We start from the raw sequence: 26,567 nt of genomic DNA, 5'->3' as shown, positions 1-26,567 counted from the left end.
TAAACACTTTTTTAGAAACTTAATTTCTTGAACTTCAGAAAAAAAACAGGCTTCCCTTGCCTGGGGTGCTGGGTGCTGCCTGGCCAGCGCATGCGGCCATCCCCTCTCCTGCACACCCAACCCAGCTGGCAGCTAAGCCTCTGTGGTCAGGACCCCAATGAGGCCTCTCTGTGATTTGCATATAATCACACACAATGCCGGGCACAACAAAGCCACGCCACACAGCAGAGCCTTCTCAGCTGAGTTTAAGGTTTAATCTCCTTAATACAAAAGTTTCTGCTTTGCTTTGGACGGGTTCTTGGACTCTTGCTAATGATGCTAAACAAATAATCGCCCTTTATTCCCCTCCAGGATCTTTGCCCCTCTCATTGTGGCCCAACAGGCAGGGTTGTTGTGGTTTACGGGCCAGGCCTGCACCTGCACTGTTTGTGTGAGATCACCCGGCACCCACAGAGCTTTTTTAAGGGAGCCAAGCACAGCAGCGGGGAGTAGGCACCAGCCCAGGGGCTGCTTGAACCCTGGCTGGACACCGGCTCTAGGCTTCCTGCACTCCCACACCCTCCTGCTCTCCTCCCCCTCCACCCACCATCCCACGTCACTCACCCCCACACCCTCCTCCCAGAATCCAGCTCCTTCTTTACTGGTCTCCCAAGTTGATCCTCTTCCTCCTCTAGAAAGTGTTCAGCCCCCTCATGCTTCCCCTCCCAGACCCACTCAGCCCTTCCACTAATGCACTGAGCAGGTCAGTTTTCTGTTTACTTCAGCACTTCACCCATAGGATCCATAGGGTTTGCCCAAGCAGGGAGCTTCTAGGACACTATTTCAAAGGTCATTCTGAGAATGGACCATGATCCCTGTCTCTTATAGTGATAGAGAATATGGAAGTTGATAATCAGACAGGCGGCTTGGGCAGTGGGGCCCTGGCTGTCTCAGTTTTCTCATCTATCTTAGTTATCTGGGAACACATCTTATGTAACTAACAACCCCCAGACCTAGAAGGATAAAATGGCAATTACTTTATTATATCTCACAATGTAATCATTCAGAGATTTGTTCAGGACCATTCTTCTCTATATGGAATCAATGGGCATTACTCTGTGGTAGTCAGCTGGCCAATGGGCTGATCCAGGGATCTAAGACGTTTTCACTTTCAAGTCTTATGTCTTGGTGGTAAGTATGGCTGGAAGGCTTGGCTCAGCTGGTACTGTTGACAAAGGGACTCCACATGGTCTCCTCAGCTTGCCAGTGTCAGGATAATGAGATTTTTTACTTAACAGATAAAGGCTGCCAGATAGAAGAAGGTTCCAAAAGAACTGGGCTGCAAGGCTTCCTAAGATGTAGGCTCAGAAATCCCAGAATCACACTTCTGACACACACTTTTGGTCAAGCAGGTTCAAGAGAAATGAATGTGCAGACATTCTTTATCTATCATACCAGCTGAAAAGGTCTTGTCAGGAGCCACCAGCCTTTATAACCAGTATAGGAGCCATGTCCTGGGTCCAAAGGCTGAATAGCCTAGCCTTGCAAATAGGACATCACAGTTTCCAGCCTGTGTTCTCCAGGTGCCAGCACCACTCTCCTTCCATGCCCCAGACTCAGTCAAACCTTCCACCCTTGCCCTAGTGCAGTGTTCCCAGTAGACCTACTGATTGGCCTACGGGCAGGATCTTTGCTCTTTCTTGTCTGTTGCCAGAGCAAGAGCTACCCTTTTCAACTTTCTGTTCACAGATAGTTTAGATGAGTGATAAGAAAGTTTGAGTCCAGTTTTGCAAAGGCAAAGATGCTGACCGTAAAATAGGGGAGTTAATGTTCCAGACTTTAAATCCCATCCCAGCCCAGCCCTCTAGAATTGCTCCAGCAACATGTCCCTGCTGAGGGAAATGGTTGCCATGCTCTAAGGCTCTCTGGGAGTCAGAGGTGTTCCTTGAGATTGAGGGGGGCAAGGAAAATTGGGGGTGAGGTATAGGTTTCTATCTATCACACCACTAACGTATTGAGTAACATCCCCACCAAGCAATGCTAGTCAGACAGGCTCTGGCAGACCCATCCCGCCCAAATCAGCTGCATTTTTCCTGGCCCCAGGCTGGGAGTGGCAGGCATCTGGCAGGGACATCTTTGCTCCAGGAGCAAGGGTGCAACATCACGTAAGTCAGGGCAACACACAGGTCTTTTTGTTTTCTTCATTAATATGTTTCAATTTTTATTATGAAATATTTAAGCCATACAAAAAAAGAATGATGAACACAGAAATAAACATTCACGCACCGACCCCATAACTTAAGAAATAAAGTGTTATCAGCACTGTTGAAGTTCCCTGTGCCACAAGTCTTTACAGGGCTCTAGAGAGATGGGGAGAAAAGGGAGTCTACTCATTTTCCCCCAGGAAGGGGAGAAGCATCAATGGGAAAAAGGGAAGCTAACCTCAGCCCAATTGCTGCTCCATCTGGAGAGGGACCGCTTGTTGGGGTCCCAGTCAAGGAAGATATTATGGATCTGGGAACAGACTCTAGCAAATGTAGACCATTCCTTCCTTTAACTCCCAGCTAAGAGACTTCCCAGATCCCACAGTCTGAATTAATCACTAGTTCCTTATGGATTCCTTGGAGATTGCCTTGTAAATTTTTAAGTCTATCTGTTTCCCACAGTTTACTGTGAACTTCCTGTTGGTGTATTATTCAAGAAAAAAGAAAGAAGAAAAACCAAAGTATGAAGATCAGTATCTATGAATCCATACTGTATAGATAAATAACTCAATAAATAAATTAGGGAAAAGAGACAAATTTTTCATGCAGAAGAATTCCATATACTTTATGTAGGTGCTGCATCCTCAGGGAGGTGGAGCATGACTCTCCCCTTTTTAGTGTGAGCTGTATATAGTGACTTTCTTCCAAGTAGTACAGTACAAAAAGGAGAAAAATAAAAGAATAATGTCTCAGTGGAGAAGACCTAACAAACACTACCTCAGCCAGGTTATCAACAGTCATACCTCACGGTGATAGCATGTACCCTTGATGGGAAATGACAAAAACAGCTTTCTCTATGGTCTTCTTCCTGAAAACCCATAATGTTAGTCTAAGCATCAGAAAAAACATCAGACAAATCCCAATGGTGGGATATCCTACAATGTACCTCAACAATACTCCTCAAACCTGTCAGGATCATCAAAACCAAGGGATGCCTGAAAAAAATGGCACAACAAAGAGGAACCTAAGGAGACATGACAAGTATTTGTAAAATAGGATCCTGGCACAGAAAAGAACATTAGGTAACAACTAAGAAAATCTGAGTATGTACTTTAGTTAATAATAATGTATTGATTCATTGCTTATAACAAATGTACCACATTAATATAAGATGTTAATTATAGGGGAAGCTAGATGTGAGGTATATGGGAACTCTGTACTATCTTTGCAACTTTTTGTAAATCTAAAACTATTCTTTGAAAACGTATGTCAAAAATAAAACTCAGCAGGTTCTAGGGAAAACTTAAACAGAATTGTAAAAACAGAGAGAAAACATATGATACTGAGGAGACTTCAGAATCATGGAAATTAAGAAGTCCCCAACCTGCCAGAACCAGTTAAAATCAGAACTGAAAGATCTAAATGAGCCAGCAGGAATTGCCAGGGGCCTTGGAGAGGGCAGTGTTGGGAGAAGGGGAACATGGAAGGCAGCAAGTTAGGGGATACAGTACAGAGACCTGGAAGCAACAAATGTTGACAGATTCTGAGCAAGTGTGGTCTTTAAGAATAGAAAAAAAAGATGGCATGAAGCATTAAGCTCAGATAGAAACCTCAAACTAGATACACTCTGAGCAACACAGGTGAATCTTTAACAAAGTGCTGAGAGGGAAAAGTAAAACACAAGATGAGATTGCACAACAACTTTTACATACATTTTAAAAGTGCATGTGCATAAACAATGCTCATTTTGCAACAACACTCAAATAGGTGTTAAATGTATTAGAATGATTGTCTATGGGAATATGGAAATTAGAAAAACTGGAAAAAATAAATGAATACAGTCAGAGAGGTTCTGCCTCGAACAGAGTTGAAAATGTGCTATGAACTGAGTATGAGTAAATCAAACCTCTATGTGTGTATGTGTGTGTGTGTGTGTGAAAGAGAGAGAGAGAGAGACAGAAAGACAGACAGACAGAGAGAGAGGAGAGAGAGAGAGACAGAGGGAAAAGTGAAGAGAGAGAAAGGGCAGGGGAGGGGAGAGAGGGGAAGGAGACAGGAGAGCCATACTTCTAAGAAGTAATAGAATCAGATTTTATTCAAAGCTAGAGGGCAGGGGAGAAGAAAATAGTGGAAAGGGAGAGGTTGGTGAAATGAAGGCAAGAGAGTAGAGCATCAAAAACTAAGTGGGCAACTTCTCTGTGGGAGGGAATGGGGGTGGGGACAGGTGTATCAAAGTAAACTGTTAACCAAGGAAGAATGCTTTTGAAAGCCACAACCTTCCCTGTTAAGTTGGACATTCTGATATAAGCTTTAAGGAACAAAATAAACAAATAATATTGGTGCTGGGGAAAAGAGGAGAGACTGGGATCTCAAAGGAAAACCTGAGGTTCCAATCATGGCATTGTGAAAAAAATAACCAATGGGAGTTTTGGTGCTGCATTTGCCATCACCCAGTTATGCATGAAGTTGTGAAATCCCTCAGCCTCTCTGAGGGTCAGTTTCCTCATCTTTAAAATGAGGAATTGGAACCAATGTCTATGTTCCCTTCTTTGATTCCACCAGTTAATGTAATTTGTGAGTTAACGCAGGAAGGAAAACTAGTAGCATTAACAGACAGTGGCTGGCATCACACCATGATCTTTATCATTTATTCTCCCACTTCCATTGCTTATTATGCCAACAAAGTCCAGGGAACAACCTCTCTGTGTGTCCTTTCAGCATGTAAAGTTATTCACACACCTTAGCATCCTTCTACATCTTTCACTGTGCCCTCATTTGTCATACACACGGCCTATGAGGGAAACATCCATTCATGTCCTGTGCCTTGTCTATATTCCTAAAAGACTGGCCTAAGGAAAGGAGTTGATTCAATGCTCTGCCACATTCTAGCTTCTAGCCCCAAAATATCCCCAATTGCTAAAGACGTTAAGGCCAGACATCCCAATAAAAACCAATTAGGATTAGATTTTGTTATTCAAACTTTGATCCACAGAGCAATCTGAACTTTTCTCTTCTTCAGGTTCTTATTTCTAGAAATATGATCTAGTGACCTGACCTTATGGGAATTTTCTATCTCTTTATGTGTTGACCCAAGATAAGGCACTTCCTTTCTCCAGAGCCTCAGTTTCCTCAACTGCAAAATAAGGAGGTTGAAGGACATGAGCCCTAGGGTCCCTTTCAACTGAAATACTCTCTACCCACTGGAGTAATCTGATTCTATTTAGGCCTGCAGGATTCACTTAGCAGCCAAGTACAACCTCACAGTCCCGTTCACTAGGTACAAATAATGGTTGAAATTGATTTCACAGCAGGAAGAGGAATGAGGAGAGTTACTGGAAAGGACTGCAATAAGCACAAGATGAAGAGAATTCAAAAAGCTACAGGATTTTCCTTAAGATGTCAGAGCAAGAAGTTCACCTACCTTCTCACAGAGGAAGCAAGGTTGAAAAGCTAAACCCGTGTTCTGCCACCTGGGATATTTATGTAATTGATGCAGAAAGGATATATTTGAGAGCCAGAATACATGGGTTCTACCCTTGACCTCACTTCCTATTAACAGTATGTCCTTAAGCAAGAAATTTAACTCATAGAGATTTCATTTTTTACCTAATAAGATGGGGTTAACTGCAATGCCTATCACAGAAGATCATTATATCAGAAATGATGGTACATGTCAAAGTTCGTCACAAAACTTTGCTACATAAAACACAGTGACTACGACTTTATCTGAGAGCTTGTTAGAAATGTAGAATATCGGGCCCCACCCTAGATCACCTTTAGTATTGAATCAGAATCTCCCTTTTAAGAACTCAAACAATAGCAAGAAAACAAATAGCACAATTTAAAAATAGGCAAAGGACTTGAATAGACAGTACTCAAAAGAAAACATACAAATTGCCAACAGATATATGAAAAGATGTTCAATATCACTAATCATCAGAGAAATGCAAATCAAAACCACAATGAGCTATCATCTCACACCTGTTATAATGGGTATCATCAAAAAGACAAAAGATAACAAGTGTTGGCAAGGATATGGAGAAAAAAGAACACTTGAGCACTGTTGGTGGGAATGTAAATTGCTACAGGCATTATGAAAAACAATATGGAAGTTTCTCAAAAAATTAAAAATAGAACTATCATATGATCCAGTAATCCCACTTCTGGGTATTGATCAAAAAGAAATGGAATCAGGGGAATGGGGGCTTGGTGGAGGGGGGTAAAGGTAGAAAAATGGGGAACATCTGTAATAGTGTCAACAATTTAAAAAACACATCTACACTCCTGTGTTCATTGCAGCATGATTCACAATAGCCAGGTTATAGAAACAACCCAAATGTCCATCAACAGGTGAATGGATAATGAAGATATTATATGTATGATGGACTATTATCCAGCCACAAGAAAGAAGGAAACCCTACCATTTGTGACAACATGAAGGAAACTGGGGGACATTAAGCTAAGTGGAAAAAACCAGACAGATGAAGTGAATACTGTATAATGTCACTTATATGTGGAATCTTAAAAAAAAGAAGTCGAACTCATAGAAGTTGAGAGTAGAATGTTGTTTACCAGGGCCTGGGGGCACTGGGAAAAATAGGGAGATGTTTATTAAAGGGTACAAAGTTTCAGTTGTGTAAGATGAGTAAGTCTAGAGATTGCTGGAATTATGCTAAGAGAGCACATTGCAGGCACTCATCACACACAAAAAGGTAACTCTGTGCAGAAATATGTTAATTAGCTTGGCTATAGTAATCATTTCACTGAGTATGTATATCAAATCATCATGATGTATACCTTAAATATATACAATTTTTATCTTTAAATATATATAAATAAAAAAGAAAACAAAATTAAAATAAAATAATAAAAGGTCCCCAGGAGCTTGGTAGGGATAGTACAGTTTTAGGAGAATTGTTATAAAACATTGCACAGATGTTTATCTTAACTTTTCAACAAAATAATGAAGGTAATGATACTAATTTACACCACACACACACACACACACACACACACACACACACACTCCCTGTTGCAACTCCATTTCGTTTTCTCCCTTCATCAGAACCACCACCACCACCACCACAAACCACCATGGTCTTCTGCAAGCCCACAGCGTCACCGTCTGGAAAGACAGGGCAGGATGACTGAACTACTCAGAACAAAACAGCAGCGATGTGCAGAGCAGGGGGCACTCACAAGCCTAGATGAGCCTGCAGAGAAGTGACTTTGCTGGAAGCTGACACCCTGTGCTGTACAATATGGCAATCACTAGCCACATAGGCTACTGAGCACTTGAAATGTAGATATGCGAACAAAAATGAGTTGTAAGTATAAAATGCATTTCAAAGACCTGTATGAAAAAAAAATAAACACATATTATTTGTCCCCCTTTTTTAATTAATGGAGCTACAAGAAAGTTTTAAATTACCTATGTGATTCACATTGTATTTCTATTGGACAGCACTGATCCAAACTTTTTCTTTTTTCAGAGTATAGGTTCCCAAGGATCTTAATTTCTTCCCCCTGAAAAATGCCTCTACAGGGAGCCTTTACTTCTGTATGCCAACAATTCTCCTTCCAGCTTCAGCTCTACAAACAGCTCCCAACAATCCTGCAGGGCTTGTGGCATATTCTTGTAGGTCTCACCAGTCCCAGTAAAGAGCTTGGTACATAGTTAGTGCACAATAAGTAACTGTAGAATGAATGCATGAATGAAATAAAATGAAATGCCCTCAAGTAGAGGGACACCTTGTCCTGAATGGGTGGATCTCTTATTAGAATTAACCAAGTCACAAGTCATTCACAGGAGGAAAATTTGAGAATTACATGGGACAAATCAACTCAGATTCACCCTTATTATTTTTAAAACAGAGGCCTGAGTACAGTCATACAAGTTCTCTGAAGGCTCTCCCAACTAAGTACTTGGAGTCAGAGATTTCATTAACGAGTTCGTAGTTGCCCTTGCAAACTGGGTGGCCTTGTAAGTCCCAGAGCCTCAGATCTTTACCTCTGCAGCCACACCTCACCATTAGCACTTACTTCTGTTAGCACTTTATGGCTTTCCAAGTATTGTATTGTAGTATCTCACCTCTTGATTGATTTTCACAACTGCTGTGAAGAAAGCCAAGTAGTATTATTTATTATCACTTTTTTACAAGTGACAAGTCAACTCATTAACCAGATTCCAAAAATAATTAAATAACAACAAGGCCAGGAACACACCTTTTTCCCTCCACTTGCTGCATGCTTTATCCATTGCGGCACATGGTTATCCCAGGGCTCAGTGGCTGTTTTACAGAGTCCAGGATTTCATGTGTGCCTATTCTGTAAGAGCATCTGACTGGTTGTGTGTATTTGTAAAACTTTCCATCATACTGGTCTCAGTCTTCTCATCTGTAAGTTGGGAAGATAGAACTAAATGATCTCTAAAAGGTCCTTTCCAATATTAAAATCATATGGAAACTTGGCTGAATGTGCAGCAAAGCCAGAGGCCTTGTTTTATTTCCTTTGCACCTCTCTTGCAGCATTTTGCATCTGCATTTCCAAATGAGGTTGATTAACTTTGCTGGGCAAAAGGAGAAAGCTGGAATGTCCCTTGTCACCACAGAGTCCAGTTCTGCACACACACAACACACACCAGCTGCTCTTAGACGGAAAAGGTGTTTGGAGAAAGGAAGGTGTAAGTTGCCTGAGCCAAAGCCACCCAGAGGATCCATGTCTCAGATTTCGCTTTCATGAAATATTCATTGAGTGCTTCCTGGAGCTCCTGTGAGTGAGGAGGCTGGCCTTCTTGGGCCCTTCTCTCTACACGCAGATCCCCGGGCCCAGAACTCTCTGTGCCTGATCTCCTGCTGTTGCTCTGCCACTGTGTGTCTTTGCCTTCTGCTCTCCTATCTCTCCATCGGGACCCCAGAGGTAACCAGAGGTCTTTCTCCGTGTCTGTCCTCCCCACACCTTCATGTCTGCCTCTCTCCCTTCCACTGTTGCCTCTGCCCAGAAGGAGAAGACTTTCCCCTTTAGGACACTGGCCTGTGCAGCTCTCTTCTGCTTTGCCCTCCGGAGCTCCACGTGCTTGAACAGGGAGAACCCTCGGAACTGTGGAGATGAGACACCCTGTACCGAAAAGGGGCTGGACCAACCAGCATGTCCAGAGGGTAGGGGGTGGGGCTGAATCTGCTCTAAAGGAGTTGGGGGTAAAGTGGAGGAGAAAGGAGACACCCGGGCTGGTCGGAAGACCCCTTGTCGGGGAGGAGATCCACTTAGGGCCTCTGGGGAAAGGACCTGGGGACCCACAGCTCCCGGGAACTTAGCATTAGTCCTATTACTGTGCACTATCACTTCACAGGTGGACTCTGTCCTGGCCCACTACCTGCTCCCTGTCCCCCTGGAACGTTCTTCTCCAGAGGAAGTCCCTACAACACCTCCTTCTGCCACCTCTGCCCTCGGGGATTCTTCAACCCCTGGCCTGGCCAGGACGCCTGTTTTCCCTGTGGCTCAGAGGCCACCCAGCCAGAAGAGGGCAAGGATACATGCATCTGCCAAGGGGCTGGCCAGGTGTTCCAGGTATGTCCTCTCTGGCAGTGGGGCCCAAGGACAGGCTGCATTTCCAAGGCTGTTTTGTTCTCTAGCCAAGTTCAGCTCAGGTTTAACCTGACTGGGACTGGCTCAGGTTTCCAAGTGATTTGAGGATAGGCTTGCCATATAAAATAGGGTGTGCCCAGTTAAACTTGAATTTCAGATAAATTATGGATAAGTTTATAGTATGTCTCAAATATTGAATGGGACATACTTATACTAAGAAATTATTCATTATTTATCTCAAATTCAATTTAACTTTCTACCCTGTATTTTTATTTGCTAAATCTGGCAACACTACTCAGAGGAAAGGGCAGACTTTTGCTGTTCTCCTCTACGATCACTCCCAAAACACATGCTGGCCCAACCCCTTTCAACTTGAACTTTTCTTACAAGCCAACAAATATGCCTATGAATTCCTCCTTTCCTGTGATTCCCAAATCTTTTTGACTGAAATGGACCCTGACCAGCCTGTGCCGGCACCTTTCCCTCTGGTATGACTGCTGTCCCAGCTCTGCTGATTCCTCACTTCCCCTTTCCTCCCCTTATCTTCTGGCCCATCTCAGGCAGGGTCACAGCAATGGGTTGTGTGTGGTTCACTGCAACCAACCTGGAAGTGCATTTCCTCCCTCCCCAACCCCCAGCCCAGTGACGGGCAGTGCTCCTGCCTTCCGGGCCACCAAGATGCTGGAAAGCCAAGGGGCTGTGTCCAGCGAGAACACAAGAGCTGCAAGGATGGAGCCACCTGGAACCAGGAGGGGCTATGTTTGACCAAGGATCAATGGAATGATCACTGTGCCCACGAGGTAGGAGGCTGCCCATATATTGCTCCCCTTGCTCTCTGGGCCCTCTGCCAACTGTTTGCATGCCCAACCTGCTAGCCACTGGGCTCAGTCCACTAACCCCTCTCTGGAAACACGGAGACCTGTGCGCTACACTCTGAAGCTGGGGAGAACTGAGGAAACCTCCCTGAGGGAGGTGTCCCCAAGAAACTAGAGTCTCTGTGCAGGTGTGTGTCACACCGGGAGATGCCCGTGGCTATGACCCAGGCCTGGGGCTCTGCCTGTGCTGGGGACAACACTCAAGTGGAATGTGTGGCCCCCTGTGCTCAGAGGGACAGAGACATGTCCTACAGCTTAACTGCTCTGAGGGCACCCCCAAGATTTCCACCACTGGAGACACCAAGAGCCAGGTACAGTGTGCCCGGAGGTCCAGCGACATGCTGAGCTAGGCCACTGCTGAAAGCGCAGACCCAGCACCTTCAGCCTCTGCCTCCTCAGGGGAACATGTGTGGCATGCTTGGGCACGGGGTCCAGATCCGGCTCACTGACCCACCTCACTGGCACAATATCTGGCACCATAGAAACAGCCACGTTGTCAATTTAATTTCATCCTATAGAACGCCTTATATAGAAGTCATTCATTAAAGAGGCAGCAGCAGTCATGAAAATCTCCCCACATGAGCAGGAGACATAACCAGCATCATGACTGCAGGTTGCCTCTGCCCCACGGAGCTCTTAGACCTATTCCCGCCCCACCCCACACCCTCCAAAAGGATACTCTGACAGGGCTCCAGGAAGCGTTGCCCTCCTCACCCCTCGAACCTCCTCATTTCTAGGAATTTTACCTTCTGCATGAGCCCTCCTCACCGCGTGCAGGGGGCCACCCCTGCCACTTGGACCAAAGGCAGAAGCCTGTCCCTCTGTATGTGGTCAGGATGGATGGTAAGAGAGCTGGACAGAGGGAGGCCCCAGGGAGGCTGTGGCTTGAGACCACACGTAGAAAAGGCTTGTCTGTGCCTGGTGTAAGTGTTGACCCTGCAAGCAGAAGCTGGTGGGGGGCGGGTGTGTGTGTGACAGCAACACCTCCCCCCTGGAGGGCGCCCCAGGAAGTACATGTAGATTCTGACCCCTCCGTATTTTAGAAAGTTGAAGCCTTCCACATGTCAGTTGTATCCACGAACCAGAAAAACTCTCTCCCAGGGCCCTGCAGGTTCAGGAGAGCCCTGTTGTGTTCTAGGGACTGGCTTCCTGGGCCTGACCAGACCAGGCTGTGAACTGCTGCTCGCCCTCGGTCTGGCCCTCAGAGAGCCCAGGCTCCCAGGCTGGGATGCAGGTGGGCATCCCCCATGACACCTGTTGCCTCTCCTCCCCCTCCTCCACCCTTCCCAGGTCTCAGCACAAATTCATCTGAGGAGTGGCTGCTCTTCCTCACATTCTGAATCTTGCCCAGGAAAGTCAAGGGAAGGACATCTGACCCAACCTTGGTCACTGAGCCTCAACTCCACACACATTGGGAATCTGTCACCCCCTGAGCCAGGCATCCCAAATCCCACAGTCTGCCTCCAAATCAATGCTACACTGGCCTTCCTGGTGACCCGTGAGCATTACCCCGAGTATGACGTGTGAGTGTCCAGAGGACACAGCCCACCACCATCGAGGCCTTGGAGGGGAAATGTTTCTGTGCCTGCAGCCCCCTCCAGGAGACCGCACACTCCCCCCTTTCTCTATCCCCAGAGGCCACTTCTATAACACACTGGCGGAGTTTGACTGGGGGCGCTTCCGGGCCCTGGCTGAGGAGGCCCCACTCCACGATCAAAGCCCCTTCCTCTTTCTTCAGCAGTTTCGGCAGCCCGGGGTCTATATCTTTCGTCTGAGCAGCAACTGGCATCGGAAGATGGTTTGTCTACAATGGTTTCCCACTATCTCTTCTCTTTGTAAAACATAGTGCCTCATAACCATCCCAGACAGATCTCTGTTGGGGGTGGGGGAAATGCCCTGGTTGCCCCCCAACTTTCAGTCCTAACAGATAATTCTGGAGATGCCAAGGGGTGGCTCCATAGCAGCCCATCCTGTGACATATGAGGTGGGGAAGATTGTGAGGATAAAAACAGAGTGTGTATCTAAGGACCTCAGAACTTCTGTTGTCTCTCACAGTCCTCCACCTCATTCCCCAGTCCCATCCTCTTTCATCTTGAAGACACAAATCCCAAGCTCATCTACACGGGCTTTTACCCATGAGACCTGCTCATGACGCCACCATTGACCGAGGTCATGCCCAAAATTTAGTACCTCAGCCTTTTAGCACAACTTCTAAGAGGTTGTGCTGACCTAGCCCAGGAATGTGCAGACAGCTCCCCAGACAGATAGCTATCTGACATAAATTTTTTACCCAGGTAAAACCCAGCTTCGGCTCCCCTCAGATCTGCACAAAAATCTGGACTATTCAGTTAGTGCTGACAAGCCTGGGTTCTCACTGTGTTCCATGGCCAGTCTCTAGCAGACAGTGAGACAAAGGATGAACAGACTTCTTTCCATACAGTATGTCCGCACCCTCCCACCAGGGGGCCAGTGCTTTGGAGAAGGGCCCTTTGCCTCCACGACTCCCAGGTATCTCATCCAAACTGGCATCGCCAGGATCCCCAGACCCCTGAAGAGGTCTGACTGGCCAGGAGTCCTAGGAGAGATTGTCCTGCTCTTGGGGTTCTGCCTGCTTCTGCTGGTGAGTAAAGCTGGACAAGGGACATCTTATCCACTATACCAGACTACCTCTCCAATCCCATGTAAGTGGATCTTTGGTCCCCTTTTGCGGTAGGCATCAGAATAGTTGCTAAGATGCCAAAGTGATGAAAGTATAGCCTTAGCCCTCCAGTGGGCAAAGTTTAGTAGGGAGAATATAGACCAAGAAACAAGTAAATGTCAGCAAGTGTTGAAGAGCTATGGTGAAAACGTGTCCAGAGTGACCTGGTTGCACAAAGGAGGGAGTTGACTCTTCTTCCTGGGAAGTCAGGACAGACTTTCCAGAAAAGGAAAGATCTTCCCTGAAGAAGACTTGAAATATGAGAATACAAGAATGCAGTCCCTGGACTAACAAAGGTATTGGTGAGTGGGAGGCGGGAGGGTAACGCGCTGGGGAGGAGGGGTGGGAAGAAGGGAGTATTATGAGCAAAGGCACAGAAGCATGACACGCATTCACCTGCTTAGGGAACCAAACAGGGTCCTTGAGCCTGCAGCATAGGGTGCAAGGACAGGAAAGGGTTGGAACTGGGGGAAGAGACCAAGTCGTGGAAGGTCTTGTGGGCCCTGCTAAGAACTTTGGACTTTATCCTCTAGGCACTGGGGATCCATTAAGGATTTTGAGCAGGGCAGAAACCCTGGTAAGACTTTTATTTTCAGTCTAGCAGTAAAGTAGGAGACCGAGATGAATCAGAGAGGAGAAAGCCACAGAGAGATATCGCAGCTGTTAGAATGGTCCATACAAGAGAAGATGAGGTGCTCTCTAACCACGGCTGAGCGGGATCTTCCTCCACTCAGAGTCTTCAACAAAGATGCTTCTCCCTCACTCCTCCCTGTTCTTCACGTTGCCTAATTTTGTACCCTGTAGATTCAGTGTCACAGTCTGAGCTGGGCCCGAAAGGCCACTCCCCACCCCACCTTCAGGAAGCATCAGCAAGAATACAACCTGGATGCCTACACTTCTCCAAGAACCGGCACGGTATCAGTGAGGAGAGTCCAATCACATCAAGACTCTGATACCCTTAGGGTTGAGGGAGGTCACGGTGAGTGACAGATGGGCTAGAATCCCAGAGGGGACCCCAAATCCAAAGCCAGCTCCTGCTTCCTTTGTTCATCTTCCTGGATTACATATTGTTCTATTCCTTTCCAATCATTCATTTGCTCAATAAATATTTATGGAGGGCCAAACACTGCCAGATTCTAGGAGTGCACAGTGTAGAGAGGGATAGAGACATCTGAATACAAACTTTCCAAAAGAAAAGTAATATAACCACATGCCAAGTAACCAAGTTAAGAAATGAGCAATACTACCTGAAGGAACTAATTGCAGAAGTATTATGTGTCACGCTGAGGTGTTTCACCTTATACCCTTGCTACTCAAGGTACAGTCCTGAGATATCCGCTTTGGAATTCATTTGTTTCTCTCAAGCTTCAGAGTGATTGTGAATTACCTAGGGATCTTCCGCTACAGTAGGGCTGGAACGGGGCCTGGAATTTTGCATTTCTAACAAGTTCCTCAGCAAATCCAAAGCTGCTCATTCAAGGACCACATTTTTAGTAGCAAGACTGTGTCTAGACCATAGAGGATCTGTAGGGACGTTCATATTTGCATTTTAGGAGAACAATCTTGCTTCCCATCCCTGTCTAGGTGGGAGCTGGCAGGCTGAGGAACAGGTGGACCTGGAGTGGTTTGACACAGAGACCTTCTATGAGATCCTGCTCAGGCAGTCTCTGTCAGTGACGACCAAACTCAGCCAGACCAAGGAAGAGGTAAGTGGAGAAGCTCGACAAACAAGTGGAACTGGAAACATTCGTCTCTGGGAGAGTTGATTACAGGACAAAGAGCCTAAATGGATCAGAAAAAAAGGAGAGTCTATGATAAGGGGAATAGATTTCAGATAAAAGTGTGAAGACGGAGCTTATGAGACCTAGGGCCTCAGACCAAGGCCACCTCTGGAGTCTCTTCTCGGATCCCCATTCCTGGTCCTCGGTAACTAAACTGAGTGAGCGGATTCAGTTCAGGGAGTAGGTGGTAGACCTTGGGAGCAAAAAGAACACACTATAAGTCCAAGTATGGGAACGGGGCCAGGGGTTCCCCAGGCAGAATGTGTAAGCTGGAACTTGCCAGGACCTGCCTCAGCTTGGTCTTCAGCCACTCCTTCCAAGTGTCGCCTGCATTTTGTCCCCTGGAGTCCCTCCACGGACTGGCAGCAGGGGGCGCTGCGATCAAGGCAGTGAAAGTGGCTGGGCAGCTCCAAGAGTTCACCGGCTACGCCTTCCGCTTTCACAGCTCAAACTCCTCCGCCTCAAACTTGTGGACGAAGTCCGTTCTCTCCGGCAACTGTGGAGTGCTGAGCGCGGCACTCCAGTCTCCACTGTCCAGCTTCTGGGGAGCCCCGAGAGGGAACGTCAACAGGTTGGGCTGTGTTCACGCCGTCCCAATGGGTCCTTGTGCCCAACTGTGACCCTTCCCCGGCCCTCCCTGAGGCCCAGGCTTTTACCCTGAGCACCTCTCCCAGCGGTTCCAGCTCCCAGACCCAGGGTTTTTTAGCCCCACTCCCACTCCCACGCCCACGCCTGGGGATTTCTCACCCCCTTTGCCACTGCTCCCATGCCTGCCCAGAATGCTCTGGAGTTCCCACCAGAAGCTGGGTGTCCAGTCCCCAAGGCTGCTGTCCCTGGTGGCTGTAGCCCCCGCAGGTAAGCCTGTGGGGTTGTCTCTGACCCCAGGCTGCTGAAGCAGCGGCCAGGGCTGCGGAGGAGGCGGCTCTGCGAAGGCGGCACCTGGCAGGGGAGTATGCAGCGAGCCTTAGTCAGCAACTGAAGCTCCTTCGCCAAGACCTCGGCGCCAGGAAGGAGCAGTGGGCCTCTTTCTGCTCAGCACTGCTGATGGCTCAGCGGCTGCTGAAGGCACAGACAGACTCCTCGCCCATGAAGTCCTCCCAGGCTGAGCAGAACTCAGGAGGGTGTGTACCTGATGAATCTGAGTCTGCTTAGTGAGATCTGCACCAGGGAAGGAAAGAGTGTGGTTTCACACGGAACTGACCACAGCAAACTGTACTTTTCCTATCGGGAATTGCCCCTCCTCCTGATGAGCCTTCCCTCCATGTAACTGCAGGGAAATCCCTCAGCTGGACACTGTGCTGGGCCACCTGTCCTGGGCTCTGCTACAGGAGGGACACCGCATGAAAGCCTGGGGTGTCTTGGGCACAGGCACAGGAGCGGAGCTGCTGCGGCCAGGTGAGCCCTGCTCACCCTCAGCCAGGGGCCCCAGGAAACCTGGCCCTGCATTCGGGGTGATAGGTCGTGCAAAAACTCAAGTTCCACGTCCAAGACATTGTACAGGGGAGGAAGGGAGGAGAAGAACAAAACAAAGTGGGAACCCCCAAGGTTGGGAGGGGCTTCCTGTGCAGTGCTCTGGGCGAGTGTCTGTGTTACAGAAGAGAGAGCCTCAGAAATGAGAGGAACAGAGAAGGAAACAAACCCAACCATCACAAATGTTAGCTTTACATATAAGGTAACACTTCCTGAGAGCAAAAGCTTGACAGATGCATGCAAAAGGCCACATCTGGAAATGCTGGACTTGCCTGGAAAGAAAGAGTGGGAAAAGGATCCCCTGGGGAACCATGTGGCCACGCTGAGTTCAGGGAGTTCCCCAATCACATACGTCACCACCATCTCCCAGGGCTTTTCCAGCTGCTGTCAGTCTGCAATATGATGTCACAGTGTCATGTTTTGAATGTGGAGCCTTGCTGTGGGGGCTGTGGGGGGCTCTGGCCTGCTTCACTGGCTTCAGAACAGGCTGCTGAGCAGGCCTTTGTTTTCCTGCAGCTTCAGCAGGCCTTGAAGGGGGCACTGATGACATCAGTGTGAATCCAGTCACCAAGATGATGGTCCCTGGGCCCAACTGCTCAATGCTTCCAGCCAGTGGCCACAGAGGGCCTATACCCTCTAGCTACTTCATTCACCCTGACACTGGGCGGGTGCTGCCTGAGGCTGGGAATCTGGGATATGATCTGCAGGCAGCGGCCCTGGTGCCCACCACTGACTTCAGTTCCGGTGAGACCCTGACTGCTAAGTAGCCCAACCCAGCCCAGGGCTCACTGGAGCCCTCTGGGATGAATCCTTAAGAGCACAGCACAGGAAGCAAGGCTCTCTCCTTGCACAGATGGGCTTGGTGATCAACAGAGCAACAAACGCCTTTCCTCCCCTTCCTTGCTTTAACATTCTTGCTGCAGAGAGCGCCATGCTGCAGGGAGTGGCTAGATGAAAAAGAAAGCAGATGCACAAGGCCACTCTCCGTCCCTGCTCTGCAGGGCAAGGGAGGAAGGCTGGCACGTCAAGGGTACCAACACATCCCTGTCTTCTTGTCCAGGTGGCGTCCGAACATCAGAAGCTCCCATCCTCCCCTATGTGCCCTATCCCACCTGTCCTGCCACAGGTGTCCCTCCAGCCACCCGCCTGCCTGTCCTGCAGCCAAGAAGGACCTCTCAGCTGGGAGCTCTCATGACAGACCCTGTTTCTGGCATCGAGGTGCCCGTGCTGGCTGTAACTCTGCACCCCCAGACAAGGCAGTGGCTCACTCTTGGGGGCACATACTGCAATCCCCTCACCAAGACCTTGGCTCCTCTAGAGCTGGGGGGCCCCATGGAGGATCCAATCACAGGAGGCATCTCACCAATCCTGGGAGTCGGGCTGGATCCAAACACAGGTCTCCTGGCCATTCTCAGTGCTGTCCTCCCACCTCTCACTGCCTGGCCTGGCTTCCCAATCTCTCCCTCACAGCCCCTGGTATTCTGGTCCAGGCTGCAAACTCCACCCACAGCCCTGCCTTTCCCTCCACCATCCTCTGCCAGCCTCTTACCCCCACCTTCCCTCTCCTTCCCTGCTCCTTTCGTCCCTTCCTCATCTCAGGCCCAGTGTCCCAGGAAGGAAAAAGAGAACTGAGCTGGTTTTGCTCTAAAAGTAAATGGATGTTTTCAAACGAGAGGGGACTTCATTCCTCTCCTGCCACCACCACATACTGTCCCTCAGCTCCCTCCCTCCCCTGTTGCTCACTCTGCCCTCAGACCTTGGGTCTCCCTCGTGCCTCTTCTGCCTGCATCTCTGTTGCATCCTCTTCCAGCCTCCACCTCTTGGGTTCCCACTTTCAGGTCAGGTGCTGCCACTCGGAGGGCTGCGAGATGCCTCGGGGAACCTCATGCTGCCTGGTGACAACTTTGTGGACCCGCTGAGCAGGAAGACAGTCCGGTTCCAGGGGGCTTCCCATCAGGAAGGCCAGACAGTGCCCCATGTGGGAGGATCACAGGCCTTGCTGGACGCCAATGTGCTGGTCGCCCAGAGGCAAGTGGTTGCAGTGCTCCGGCAGTGCCAGCAGAGGCCAGTGTTGAGGGCACAGGGGCTTCTGGAGAGTGCCATCAAAGACATGAGACAGGCACTGGCCTTGAGCCTACACCACATCCTGCAGCAGGCTCGGAGACTGGAGAGACAGCTGGAGGCGGCTCATGGCATCGAGGCCAGTGGCGGCAAAATAGGTACATGTTGACCTCGGTTCAATGTTGTCAGACCCTGAAATCCCAAGCCCAGAATGAACTAGTGCTTCTGTGACCCCCAGACTGTAAACTCAGGGGCAAGACTGCAGCCCTGCACTCCTGTAACCCACACAAGGGAAGAGAGAAGGAATCCAGTTTCTTCATGCCCTGACCCCACTAGTGCTGGGCTGTATCCCTGTCACTTGATCCCTTGCCAATTTCATTGGGTCTTACACTTTATGTTTGTAAAGTGCATATTTTCTTATTTCCTAGGCTCCCCAAACTATAACAGGTGTTAAAATATCCATTTTACATTGGGGAATCTGAACTTTAGGGACTCAATGAATTGCCATGGTCCCATAGCCAGGCCTAAAGTCAGTCTCCTGAATCCTCCACTCTTCTCCCATTTTTTCCTGCAACAGCCTTCAAGTTCCCATTAACAAACCCAGGAAAGGAACCCACCCAACTCCTCTCGCTCTCCCACACACTAACACTGGAAGGCTGTGGACAGGAAGTGGGAGTGGCATCTTCCCAGAGCTTACTTCACTGGCTCTTTCTAGAAGTTTCCTTCTGTCCAGGGTTTTGGGTCAGAACTGACTTGAGTTTTAAGAACTGCTCCACTATCTATGAACTCTTTGACCTTGGGCAAGTTACTAAACCTAATTTGGCCTCTGTTTTACTATCTTTAAAATGAAGATTAAAATAGTACCTACTTTAGTGGTTGAGTTGTAGGACCAAAGAAAGTATAATTTACATGGAGTTCTTCGCTCAGTTTCTAGCACATGGCAGGTGTTCACGAGTGTTTGTCCTCTTTTTTCACCTTTTCAGTGTGGCCTAGAAATTGTTCTCCACTTCCCCCAAATCCTGGCGCCATTCAGTTCTTCCCTTCCAAATTTAGATTGCTAAGCTGGACCCCAAAGGAAACAAGCACAATCTTTGTGGGAAGGCTCCCTGGTCAGGGAGCTCTTTGAACTTGGACAGACCTTCCATGTTGTACTTGACCCTCAACTTCTCCTCCCTGTGCCCCTGCCCCTTGTCTTAGGAATGATGTGCTATCCTGGGACAGAGCTGTGGGTCCCAGTCCTGTATGGGATGGAGATCCCAGACCCTGAGGGCTCAGGGCTCATGGTGCCCCTCCTGGGCATGGAATGTGATAGAAATGCTACCAATGCTACACCCCTGGCAGGTGTGATGGAAGATGCTGATGGCAAAGGTAGGAGGATGCTTGGGGCCTCTGAAAGCCCTGGGAATGGGATTTATCCCCAGGAGAGAAAACCCAGTGAATCTCAGGAGGGGTACACTCAGTCTATTCATTCCCTCATGAGCCAAGGAATGAGGCCGTTCTGATGCTTCTTCTAGGGCTACTGAATCCCAAACTAAAGGTATTCAGAGATTCCAGAACCCTAGGAACCCAAGGTCATTAATCCCTCACTAAGAAAACTAGGTCCTTTTATAGACCAACACTTCTGAAGCTCACCACTGACCCCTACCCTCAGGGTCTGTGGCCACCAGGAAGCACTTCAAGCCAGCTCAGAGCCCCACAAAGGGTAAAGGGCACTCTGAGGCCTTATTAACTCCCTTCCAGCCACGTTTTTTCCCTTCCCATAACTGCCGCTCTTCCTTTCCCCATCGCTGAATATTCAAGCCAGTGGTGGGCTTGGCATCCCACAGGTATTGTCCCAATCTCGATTGGGGCTCAAGCCATAGACCCTCTGACTGGGAATATTGGTCCTGTCATTGGAGCTCACATGGATCCCTCTGCCGGAGTGGTGGTGCCCATTGTCCAAGTGCTGGAGGCCCTGCCTCGGGGAGTGAGAGACCCTGGCCTGGTATGTAGGAGAAGTTTGTTCAGTTCACTTAGCAACTGCACGTGGAGAACCTTCTGTGTTCTAGCACTGTGATAGGCGCTAAGATGTACAGACAGGTAGACAGGGCTCCTACCCTCAGGGAACTTACTGGCCATAGACTCTTTCTGTGGTCCAGTGATGTTAAGGGAGTGCAGATGAGGGCCTTGCCATCTAAAAGGGCCACAGGGAGGACGGTTCAAGGAAGGTCCCCTAAAGAGGCAACACTTAGGCTAAAACTTGAGGAAGGCATCAGAGAAAGACCTCAGGGACTAGCAAGAGCCAAGGTGGCGTGAATGAGACCACAGATATTCTGAGAGAATGAGGAAGGTGGCGGGGGGGGGGGGTGCGGACGGGGGGAATAGCAGGTGAGGCCAGTGAGGAAGGCAGGAAATAAATCAGAAACAACCTTGTGGGCTTGGCTGAGGCCAAGAGATAGGACTTTTATGGTGAAAGCCACGGGGAACTATTGAAGGGTTCTAAGTAGACCTTGGATAGAATCAGATGTGAATGTTTTTAAGACCTTTAAACTTGGAAAATATGGAACAACACAAAAAGAAAGTTACTCATAATCCTACTACATTTTTAAGTATGTAAATGAAGAATTCAAAGCTCCTTCCACCCCATTCCTCACTCCATCTGCCATCAACACCCCACATCATGCTCCAAAGCCAGACACCGCTCACCTCTCCTCCCTTCTCTTCCAAAAAATGCAGTCTCTATTGGCACACCTCCTCTCAGACATTTCTGCATTCATTTAAGTGTATCACTAATCAGCATTCTAGAAAGTTCCCTCTGGCAGCAGTGCAGAGGATGGATGGGAGCAGAGCCAGACTAGAGCAGAAAGCCCTGTCAGGAGGTTGTTGTAGTAATTCAGCCCTTGGAACATCTCCAGGAATTGAAAATGATTTAAGGTCCTCCCATACATCTCAGTCTGATTGCAGCTTCAGAAACAAAAATGGGTATGTTGTAAAACATTTCATTAGAAGCCCAGAAATTTAAATTCTAGCCCCATCTCAGTTTCACAGATGAATATGAAGGGGCCATATGAGGAGGTGAGAACAATTTCCCACTGCCGTGTGCCCATTTCCCCTGGCCTTTCAAGAAAAAGGTGGGAAGAAGCCAGTGAGACACGTGATTTGGGGGATTCCAGGTGTTAGGAGGAGGGAGGGAGGGCCTGGGAACTTGAAGAAGGTGCATCATTATTATTTTTCCAATTACAAACAAGTCAACTGCCTCACCAAGCTTAGTCATGGGTACCCGGGAGTGGGGAAGACCCATGTATTGAATAGCTTATGAGCACTAAACAAACTGGCTGTGGTAGCTGGACACCCTGGACAGGGAGCTGAGAGCCCGGGAGCAGTACTGGCACCAGCAGGAGAAGGAAGAGATGCGGTTAGCAGAACACCTGGTGGACCTAGGCCAGGAGCTCCTCTCCACTCCAGGCAAAGATGCCAGACAGCAGGTGAGGCCCAGAAGTACCACATCACGGTCTCCACCCACCTGTCAGCGCAGACTGCATACCTTTCCCTTGGAAATGTGGAGCCTTTGTCTGCCCCTGACCACAGGAATGGAACCCCTCTCAGAACAGACAAGTCCCAAGGTTCCCAAGCTCCAGGTCTTAGATTCAGTCACACCTGAGTATCTCAGCCAGATGGAGGAGGGGAGGAGGGGCCAGCATGAGATGACCCATCCAGCCTGGAGTTCCTGCCTTCCCTCCCATGGCTCAGTCCTTTATGCTTTCTGTTCTGTGTAGCTGAGGGCCATCGAGGACACCTGCGTGGTCTTGGAGTCCCGCTGCCTGCAGGAGACTCAGAGGAGAGCCAGAGCCTTGAGTGCGCACAACGGCCCAGAACGGCGCCGGCTCTCCCAAGGTGCAAAAGTGTCCTCTGGGCCCAGATCCCCAAAGCAGAAACCTTCTGGGGTAGTGCTACCATCCACAGCTGCCCAGTGAAGAGTCTTCTGCCCTAGGGATGTGCTCACCCCCCTGGCTCCCAGCCAGGCCCTGGCTCTGAGTGGCAGGCTCCCCTGGCTCCAACAAATTACTGTTTTTTCTTCTCCTCCCTACCTCTAGAGGTGGTCGCTACAATGCAGCCCTTTTTTTCTGTCCTTGCAGCAGACAGAGAGGAGTGGGAACAGGAGGCACAGGTGGTGATGGGCATGTGGGAAGTCCTGCAGAGTTTAGGACAGGCAGCAGAAAAGCTCAGACAAGCAGCTGGCCAGCTACGAGGCCAGGAGAAGGAGATGTGGCTGCAGCAGGGCCCACAGGTCTGGAACCATCCCAGGAAGGTGAGGCTCAGAGGCTAACAAGAGGACCCATGTGAAAAGAGCGCAACTTCCCCTGCCATCAGATGTGGCTCTTTGTGGCTAATACTCAGGGACAGGTGGGCCCACGGAGCAGTGGCTGGGCTTGGAAGAGAGTAGAAGGAAAGAGAAAGAAGCTCCACTTTAATTTGGGCATTATGTTTCTGAGTTTTAGGTGGTTCAGCATCTCTCTGATGAGTTTCAGGCAGTGATGAGAGAGAGACAGAGCTTCCTGTATAGAGCCCTTGGTCAGTTGCAGTACCAACGAGAGCTGAGCCACCTCCAGCTCTTGCACACCCAGGTACTGACCTCTGGAAATGGCCAAGGAGATCTGCATATCCATCTTTGATGGGGGCTTCAGAGGAAGCTCTCAAAGAAGCCATGTGAGACAGGTATGAACCAAGCATGGAACTTCATTCTATTTCATCCTAGATTGTTGCCTCAGGAACCCCTGTGTGTTTGGAGAATTACCCTGGAAACACATTTTATGGAACAGTCACCACTTCTATCAGGGACCAGGTGGCTGCCTGCCCACTGTTGATCCCTTTCCTGAAGAGTCTCACTGCAGTGATAGTGGGAGCTCAAGGCCAAGGCCTTGGATTGGAGGATCAGAGGCCAGGAAGAGGTAAGTCTGCTCACTGGCCACACATGCCCTTCTGCTGCCAATCTTGGTTATGTTTTGATAAGTTCTAATACTACAATTAGGGCTTCAGGCACCACAGGAGTGTGGCCATGGTAGTTCTTTAGGAAGAACATAGAAAAGCCCAATGTATTAGTTATACATTCTTCATTACAGGCTAATCCAAAATTCTGTGGCTTAAAACATCAAATATTTATTACGTCACAGTTTCTATGAGTCAAGAATCTGGGTGCAGTTTAGTGGGAGCCCCTGGCTCTGGGCCTCACACAGGCTGTACATTAAGGTGTCGAGCCAGGACTGCAGTTATCTCAAGGTTTAACTGGGCAGTTCAAGTTCACTCTTGTGACTGTTGACAGACTTCAAGTCCTCACTGGCTATTGGCCAGAGACATCAATTCCTTGCCATATAGACTTCATAAGGCAGTTCACAACATGGCAATTGCCTTCCTTAAGAGCAAGCAAATGAGAAAGGGAAAAAGAAAGAAAAAAAAAAATGGAAGCCACAATCTTGTATACTGATCCTATCACTTTTGCCTTATTCTATTCACTAGAAGCAATTACTAGATCCAATCCACACTCAAGGGGAGTGGTGATCATGGGGGCCATTTTAGAGACTGTCGTGTCTGATGCTACATCTGGCTCTTGAAGACTTTGGCCACAGTTCTATGCCTTTATTTCAACAATTATTTTCTTCCCTCTGTTCAGATGCAGATCAGGTTGACATCATGCGGACCTTACCCCTCTTTTCTACCCTCAAGAAACTAGACATCCGATCCCAAGCCTACAAGGAGGGAGCTGAACTGCAAGAACAAGTGCATCACAAACTAGGTAACTGCCTTTTCCTGGTAGCTTGTTTGGAGGTATCATGGCACACTGAAGGTAGTCAGTGGTGTAACCCCCAGGGACTAGGACGGCCAGAATCTTACCTTGCCGATCATCCCTTTCTCCCCACCCCCACCCAATATTCCCAAGGGATTTTTCCATATAAGGAATAATAAATGGAAATGAAAGTCCACTGTAATAATGACTTGGCCAATTTCCCAGAGGGAGTTCCTAAAGACCTTTTATAGCCCCACTAAACACTAAATCTAAATTTTGGGATTTTACCCCATTCTGGTTACCCACATGTCACAAGAAATTAATGTAAAAATAAAAGTGAGACACAGGGAGAAAGAGGAGACAGAGAAAGAAGACCTTGCCTCCCAAAAGGGACCCCAGGTCATATCACCAATAGCACCCTTTGGAATTGTGAGTCAAAATAGAATGTGGCTGGCCTGCCCTGAAGAGTCAAGTCTATTTCAACTCACCCATCTCCCAAGTTAAAGAGAAGTAATGAAAAATGAGTACATTCCTTTCAGTTGACCATGATGCAGGCCACTAGTAAACACAGCTCCATGAACATCCTTTAACTTGACCAGAGGTCAGAAAACTATGACCCACAGGCCAATTCTAGACTGCTATCTATTTTTGTATGAACCACAAGCTAAAAATGGTTTTATACTTGTAAATAATTGCAAAAAAAGGTAAAAAATAAAAAAATAACAGTTCTATGGCGTGCTGTACAATATGCCATGTGCTATTCTAAATCTTTGGATATGTTAGCACATTTACAAAAACCAAATGAATTGGGTACCATCACTCATTTTATAGATAAGGAAAATGAAACTTCTGAATAAGTCAAGTAAGTAGTCAAAATTATGTTGCAAATGAGGAGTTGAGCTGGAATTCAATCCCAGGGAGTCTTACACCAGAGCCTGTGCTCTCAACCTGCTTCCCCGTAGGAAAAATTGTCCAACACTATAAAGGCAGTGCCAAAAAAGAGATGCAGACCCCATATTCTTGTATATCAGAGAAGCAGGGGGAGGTTTTGTAGGAGAATGAGGTCACATGATGAGAGGGAACAATAAAATTAAGCCCCGATTTTGCATCTTGGCTGGCACAGCCTAACATATTTACTCTCTGACCCTTCACAGAAAAAGTTTGCTGACCCCAGGACATGACCAATCTTAGTACTAATTCTGACTACCGTTGGGGGAAACTAAGAAGAGGATGGGCATAGAGGTAGCCCCTCCCTTGAGAGCTCCCACCACTACTCCAACCTGCTTTGTCTTACAATTACATTGACTTTATTATGTTGAAAACCATTTTAAATACACTGTCTTGTTTATTCTCAGAAGCCTTGTAAGATAGTGTAAGATTGTTATTCTTTTTAAAAGTAGATTAGAGAACAGATGCTGAAAGAAGTTAAGTGGCTTCCGCAGGTTCTTGCAGAACCTAGACCAAAACTCAGATCTCCTGACTCATCATTCATCAGTCTTTCCTACACCATGCTACCCAAGCCTTTTTGTCATTGTCCTCTTTAGAACAAAATGACAACAGAAAATGTTTAAAGAGCCAAGGCCCATTAGACAATTCTGTGGAGAAGACTGCTAATACAGCTAACATTTACTGAGTACTGTTCTAAATACAATATATTTAATGTCCCCAAACAACCCTGTGAAATAGAGAGAACTTGTTGCCATCTTTTGGGGACCTTCATTCTGTTGTTCTGGCTCCTCTGTTCCTATTGAACAAGACTCAATCGCTTTCCCACGAAAAAGGGCAGGAGAGCCAGAGGTACAGTGCACATATAGCACAGGATGATGAATATGTGGATGGATGGTTGGATGGATGGATGCATGCATGGACATAGACCTTTTCCCAAGCTGAATTGCGTTGTTGTCATTGTTGTTAATATATCATTACTCTATAGAAGTCAGTGGAGTCATTACTGGTTTCTCCTGATCTCTGTAGCCCCAAAAAGCCCTTTGCAGGATCTCCCAAAACCTCAGATAATACCGCAGGAAGAGCTGATAACTGTGCAACCCACAGACCTTTCTGCCAGGGAGTTTGTGGTTTACCAGTATGGCCTCTCCATCCTGCATCTCCTCATCCCCCAGCTTCATGTAAGTGTGGTTTCTGGCCTCTCTGTGG

The 26,567-nt window shown here is 47.9% G+C and overlaps 1 protein-coding gene across 1 annotated transcript in view; it reads left to right on the top strand.

Annotated features, from left to right (window-relative positions):
• The first annotated feature begins 9,144 nt into the window (after window positions 1-9,144).
• LOC150019791 (uncharacterized) overlaps window positions 9,145-26,567 on the top strand; it is a 24,712-nt gene continuing 7,289 nt past the window's right edge. The window contains exons 1-26 of the mRNA XM_090268060.1: window positions 9,145-9,340; window positions 9,532-9,749; window positions 10,406-10,567; window positions 10,771-10,953; window positions 11,380-11,485; window positions 11,781-11,876; window positions 11,994-12,165; window positions 12,278-12,440; window positions 13,083-13,262; window positions 14,145-14,319; window positions 14,925-15,046; window positions 15,567-15,692; window positions 16,007-16,242; window positions 16,395-16,516; window positions 17,108-17,335; window positions 17,652-17,987; window positions 18,430-18,810; window positions 19,850-20,020; window positions 20,479-20,636; window positions 21,976-22,116; window positions 22,408-22,525; window positions 22,768-22,940; window positions 23,131-23,256; window positions 23,388-23,580; window positions 24,300-24,422; window positions 26,388-26,539. Of these exons, the coding sequence (XP_090124186.1) occupies window positions 9,145-9,340; window positions 9,532-9,749; window positions 10,406-10,567; window positions 10,771-10,953; window positions 11,380-11,485; window positions 11,781-11,876; window positions 11,994-12,165; window positions 12,278-12,440; window positions 13,083-13,262; window positions 14,145-14,319; window positions 14,925-15,046; window positions 15,567-15,692; window positions 16,007-16,242; window positions 16,395-16,516; window positions 17,108-17,335; window positions 17,652-17,987; window positions 18,430-18,810; window positions 19,850-20,020; window positions 20,479-20,636; window positions 21,976-22,116; window positions 22,408-22,525; window positions 22,768-22,940; window positions 23,131-23,256; window positions 23,388-23,580; window positions 24,300-24,422; window positions 26,388-26,539 (4,557 nt within the window). The remainder of the gene's footprint in view (window positions 9,341-9,531; window positions 9,750-10,405; window positions 10,568-10,770; window positions 10,954-11,379; window positions 11,486-11,780; window positions 11,877-11,993; window positions 12,166-12,277; window positions 12,441-13,082; window positions 13,263-14,144; window positions 14,320-14,924; window positions 15,047-15,566; window positions 15,693-16,006; window positions 16,243-16,394; window positions 16,517-17,107; window positions 17,336-17,651; window positions 17,988-18,429; window positions 18,811-19,849; window positions 20,021-20,478; window positions 20,637-21,975; window positions 22,117-22,407; window positions 22,526-22,767; window positions 22,941-23,130; window positions 23,257-23,387; window positions 23,581-24,299; window positions 24,423-26,387; window positions 26,540-26,567) is intronic.

Source organism: Furipterus horrens, unplaced genomic scaffold (assembly GCF_987537825.1).
Source record: "Furipterus horrens unplaced genomic scaffold, mFurHor1.1.pri manual_scaffold_2, whole genome shotgun sequence".
Lineage (NCBI taxonomy): Eukaryota > Metazoa > Chordata > Mammalia > Chiroptera > Furipteridae > Furipterus > Furipterus horrens.
The sequence above is the reverse complement of the archived record's forward strand: the minus strand, read 5'-3'. Positions and strand labels throughout refer to the sequence as shown.